This window comes from Pinus tabuliformis, chromosome X, assembly GCF_031772625.1.
Source record: "Pinus tabuliformis cultivar Carrire ecotype Pingquan chromosome X, CPIR1, whole genome shotgun sequence".
NCBI classification, from domain to species: Eukaryota; Viridiplantae; Streptophyta; class Pinopsida; order Pinales; family Pinaceae; genus Pinus; species Pinus tabuliformis.
This window is the reverse complement of record NC_142308.1, coordinates 1,065,435,560-1,065,441,385: the sequence shown is the minus strand read 5'-3', so window position 1 is coordinate 1,065,441,385 and position 5,826 is coordinate 1,065,435,560. Positions and strand designations below refer to the sequence as shown.

The following is a 5,826-nucleotide window of genomic DNA, read 5'->3' as shown; positions in this document are numbered from 1 at the left end:
TTAATACCCATTAACAAAACCCCACATTTATTCCTTTTAAAAGCGGCATCCACGCCACTCATGTCGTAGTCATACTTACTGTTAAGAATTCCATAGCTATCCAATCCAGGTAGGTATATGCCAATAGAGCTGTGAATATGCCAACAAAGCTGTTTGGGGGACCACTGCAACCAAGCCAACCGGCCATTCTAAATTATTTGAAACCTCGTGAATCGTATAATAATATTTATTTCAACTACCAAACGCCATAGTTTCCACCATCGCCTTAACACTGATCAAATCTTTTATAAAAACTGGGAAGGATGTAGCTGCCATTGGAACAGCCAGCAGAGGTTACTGGAGAAAATCCGATCATGACAAGTGCCAATGGACGCTCCATAATTTTGGTGCTCATCATATTTGAGTGCTATTTCACTGGTGTTATTGCGAGATCCTTGGATTTCTATTATTTCGTGCAACAGGTATATATTCATTATACCTGCTAATCATTTTCAAGAAGTGATTCTGAACATCAAATTCCTTTTCTGCTTCAGTATTCTTTCTCGTAGTGTATGTTAATGGAAATCAATTGCTTGTAAATGCAGTGGCCTGGTTCATACTGTGATACGCGTAGAGGATGCTGTTACCCTCGCACAGGAAAGCCTGCTTCCGACTTTTCCATTCATGGTCTCTGGCCCAACTACAGCAACGGGAAATGGCCACAGTTCTGTGATTCTTCCAGAGAATTCGATTACTCAAAGGTGCTGCTCACTCTATACTTTTCCATGCGTGGTAATAAATTATAATGTTTGCCTTATATGATCATGGCCGGATTTTATGTACTGTGAGAGAATTTGCAGATTTCAGATCTGAAGGAAGAGCTGAACAAATATTGGGATTCTTTAAGCTGTCCGAGCAGCGATGGACATGAATTCTGGGGGCACGAATGGGAGAAGCATGGCACTTGCTCTCTCAATCTTGATGAGCATTCATACTTTGAGACGGCTCTTTCCTTGAGAGAAAATATGGACATTCTCGGGGCGCTTAAAGGAGCAGGTGATCAGATACCAGGAGGCCGCTGCCAAATTAATCCTTTCATACAAAATCAGTATTTAGATTTGTAATAATAATTGGTAGTTTGTTTGCAGGTATTAAACCTGACGGAAGAGAATACAGTTTGAGGAATATCAAAGAAGCCATTAGAGAAAGCACTGGACAACTGCCAAGAATCGAATGCAACAGAAGTGAGGAGGGAGAGCATCAATTATATCAGGTGTACGTATGTGTTGATAAATGGGACGCTTTCACTGTTATCGAATGCCCCTTTTACCCGCACAGCAATTGCCCTTCCATGCTTGTATTTCCTCCTTTCTGGGACAACGATCACAAGATCCAAGAAGCTTTCACAAGCAAAAACAATACTAATGGAACAGAGGATCATTAGCTCTCCACAGTGAGCATTTCTTTCATCTGTCAAATTTTTAGGGCCAAGGGTTTGTTCAGTCAGGTCGGCCCCTTGATTCCTCAAAGCTGTCATTGAGAAGAATTGAACAAAGAAGCGGTCCGTCGCACTGATTATGGAAACAGAGTCCAGGAGGTGTCTAGGCCATGGCAGGGTATGACATGGTTGTTTTGAGTTTTGACAGCCTGTGTGCCTGTTTGTTGTTTCAGCCTTCCAATTTGAGCTATTTTCTGAAGTGATCGGAGAAAGGCCGAGTAAGGTTAGGGTTTTATTCTGTGTGTTTCTCGCTGCTCGAAAATTTACAAAACAGGTCAATAGTTTATACATTTAGACGATAATGCTCTGCTTCAGTGCTTTCTTCAAGGAATTGCAGAAAATCGTGTTTGTATTGGTCATAGTTTTCTGTACTGGACATAGTTTATGTATAGTTAAATTCCAGACTCGAATTCTGAAGGATTTCGCAGAGAAACCAGATTATTTTGATCTTGTTTAAAGAGGTTTTTTATTTTTTCAATTTTTTCCTTTCAATACTTTTTAAATCACTCAAGGCTAAAGTGGTTTTTGATTTTTTTTTTTAATTTTTTCCAACCTTCTGCTCAGACCTTTCTTGTCTTGAGCATTTAAGAAAAATATAAATTCAATATGCAGGGATTATGTTTAAAAACTTGTAGGTTTAAACGTAATTGTTTAGTGTTCAATAACTAAAGATTTGTCCACGAACAGCTCACGGTAGAGATTGGAGAATTGGGTAGGTTTCGAGTGGTTTCAGTAAAATTCTGCTCCCCGGTTTCGATTCCTGGTCTGAGTTTGATAGAAGTTTCATAGTTAATGTTTCTTGCACATATTGGCCTTCTTTTTTGGAGTATAGTTTTGTTTTGTTGGGCGTAAACATGAGTGCGTTGAAAGAGGGGACCATCATCTCTTCCAAAAACATTGTTGCAAGCTCCCTTTCAAGTTCAATCAAATATGATAAACCAAGAGTTCCATCCCCTGTATTTTTGGGTGCAATGGCAAACCAGTTTGCTTTGGGAAATGTATTCCTAAAGCTCCTCAAAACCCTACTTTTATACTTCCACCCAAATGTCTAGAGGATCATCGTAGACGAATGAAAGCCTTGCTTTCATTGACCTTGCTTTCATTTGTAAACTGATTGGCAGTTGGCCTATAGAGAAAGAACTAAAATGCTGGATTGCCCAGAAATGGCAATCTAAAGGAGACATAGACTTAAGATTGGGCCGAAAAGTTTCTTTACAGTCATATTCTCTAGCCTAAAGGATAAAGCAAGCATTTTCGAGGGAGGTCCATATTTCTACAACAATGCGGGATTATATATGCATCATTGGGAGGAATGTTTCAATCCAGACAAAAAAGAGTTCCAATGAGCACCAGTGTGGGTACAACTATATCCTTTACCAACTAATTTTTGGATTCCAAAAATTCTAGAAGATATAGGGAATAGGGAATGTCCTTGGTAGATTTGTTATAGTTTCAGAGGTAACAAGAAAGGGAAGAAATATGTCATCTGTTTGAATCTACATTTACATGAACATCTCACAACCTTTACCGGATTCAAATAACCTAAATTATCAAGGCGAAATCTGATCTCAACCATTGGATTATGAACATATTTCTTTTTGTTGCCGGTTGTGTCATGAACATGTTCATCTGTTTAGAGATTGCCTGCTTAAGAAGAATGAACATGGAAGTGCAAGATCTGTAGGTATCGATGGTTTTCAAAAAGTTTCGTCGCGAAGAAGAAACCCTAGAATGAGGAATTTGACAAATCCAGTGGTAACACAGGATAAAAATGCTTTCAATGTGCTGGGAAATATGGAGGAAGATCCAAAGGTGGAAGGGATCAATGATGTTCCCATGATGGAGTCTATTCCGGACACGCAGGAACAGGAAGTTAAACAGCCTGTGAAAAGGAAAACCACGGAGGTTGATGCAAGTGAAGATAATTGTATCATTGTTACAGAGCTTCCAACTATTGAAGAAGTGGCTCTTCTGGTCAAACAAAACTATGATTCTTTACAAAAGAAGGAGTCTTAGTAGATCTCTTAAATGACTGGGTTGTAAGAGATCTAGCAGAGATATCTAGAGAGAAAAGAGAACAATATGTGAAGGCGCTGATAGAATGGAAGACTTTAAAGCGCAAGCAATCCAATGGAGCATTTGGGATTCATTCCTTACAAGAATTTCGAGAAAAAGGTAAGGATTTGTTGGTGAAAGACTTGGTTAAAGATGTAAAACAGAAAGGGCACAAACCAAAGAGGGATTCCCTGCAAAAAACTGGGGAGGATTTGGTGAACTCTGGACAAGCATCAACAATCTCTGATTACTTTCCTGCTGCCACTAAAACCCCACAATGAAGATCCTTTCTTGGAATATCCGTGGTTTGAATAACAAGGGTAAACAAAGGAATTTACGGGACTAGATTAAAAAGGAGAAGCCAACAATAGTGATGTTGCAGGAAACCAAATTGACCTGGGATAAAATGACAACGATTGTTCAGTCTTGCTGGAAAGGATGTCAATTCATGGCTATTGAAGCACGAGGCAGTTAGGGAGGAGTAACCATTTTATGGAATCCATTGGAGATTATTTTTCAAGATTGGGGAGCTACTTTGCGTGTTTTTACAGGTTATTTTCGGTACATTAGTACCAAGGAATTACTAACGTTAACTATCAATTATGGGCCTTCGGTGTCAACAGAAAAAACCAGCCCTTTTATAACAACTTGTGGCTCATGGTCGAAGTATATCAGACTCGCTATGGATTATCGAAGGTGACTTTAATATCATCCATTCCTTATATGAAAAGAAAGGAGGTATAGCGAAGTTGGATCAAAGCTCAATAACATTTGATGATCTTATTCATAATCTCAACCTAGTAAATCTTCGTACCATAAACGATATATTCACATGGAATAACAGACGAGGAGGAAGACACTAGATTGCTAGTCATCTGGACCGTTTTCTAGTATCAGAACAAGTAATACATAAATATATCTTCATGGAAACTGCCATATTGCCTTGCCCGAGTTCATATCATTTGCCACTCTGCTTGGAACCGGATCTTAAGGAAATCCCAAAGAATTGCCCTTTTCATTTTGAAGCTTTCTGGTTACATGCTCCAAACTTTCTAAATAAGGTTTGAGGATGATGGAAAGATATCAAGGTCAAAGGATTACTCGATGGAATAAGATGCATGAGTTCGAGCTTAAATTAAAGGTATTAAAACAAAAAATCAAATCCTGGAACAAAAAAGAATTTGGAAATATCTTTGAAGAAAATGTAAGATTAGAACAAAAAAGCACAGGATTTGCAACAATGTATGATATTGAATGGCAAAACTTTAGACCTGGTAGTGGAGGATGGTTTAACGCTACACCAACTGGAACAAAGGCTAAAGCAAGTGGAGTTATTATGGAGAATAAAGTCTAGAATTCAATGGTTGAAGGCAGGAGAGCGAAAAACGAAAATTTTCCACAAGTCAATGTTGCAATGAAGATACAATAAGTTATAACAAAATCTTCTCCATTCTAGGGACAAATGGTACTCGCAAAATTCTTCATAAGGATATTGAGGAGAAGTTGATTAAATATAATCACGGATTTTTATCTGAAGCTCTGACTAATCCTCAGGATCATATCAATCAGATTTTGCAGGGAATCCCTCGTCTAATTACAGAGGAGAAAAACCTAGCTTTAATGCGACCTATTTCGTTACAAGAGGTGGAATTGGTGGTGATGGGCATGCCTAAAAATAAAGCACCCGAACTTGATGGTTTCACGACTGATTTTCATCAAGCATGTTGGTCATTCCTAGGACAGGAGATATATGAAATTGTGTAAGAATCCAGGCAATCACAGTCAATATGGAGAGGATTGAACCGCACATTTATTTCCCTAATACCCAAAGAAGGGCACTCTTAAGATCCCAAGGGTTTTCACCCAATAGCTCTATGCAACGTGATATATAAAATTATCTCTACGATTGGGATGAAACATCTGAAGCCATTGCTCTCCTCCCTTATTTCACCTGAACAAACAGGTTTTGTAGAAGGAAAATCATGGTTGACATTTATACAACTTAGGAGATTATTCATTCTCTCAAGACTACAAAAAAAGCCAGGTATGTTAATTAAATTGGATCTATCTAGAGCATATGATTGTTTAAGTTGGAGCTATTTGATACAGGTGTTACAGGATTTTGGGTTCTCGTCCCAATGGACTACATGGATTTATTCACTCATCTCCTCCCCTTTCCTTTGAATTTTAATCAATGGGTCACCATTGTCAACGTTTCGCTCCTCTCAAGGTTTGAGATAGGGAGACCCTTTATCTCCTTTTCTCTTTATATTGGCAATGGAAGGATTGGGTAG

At 38.6% G+C, this 5,826-nt stretch overlaps 1 protein-coding gene across 1 annotated transcript; it reads left to right on the top strand.

Moving 5' to 3' along the window:
* The first annotated feature begins 233 nt into the window (after positions 1–233).
* On the top strand, positions 234–1,955 carry LOC149143493 (ribonuclease 1-like). Its single transcript, XM_089446668.1, has 4 exons — positions 234–461; positions 585–740; positions 840–1,035; positions 1,128–1,955. The coding sequence occupies exons 1-4, from the start codon at positions 354–356 to the stop codon at positions 1,421–1,423; spliced, it is 756 nt and encodes a 251-aa protein (XP_089302794.1). The 5' UTR covers positions 234–353; the 3' UTR covers positions 1,424–1,955.
* The last annotated feature ends 3,871 nt before the right edge of the window (positions 1,956–5,826 follow it).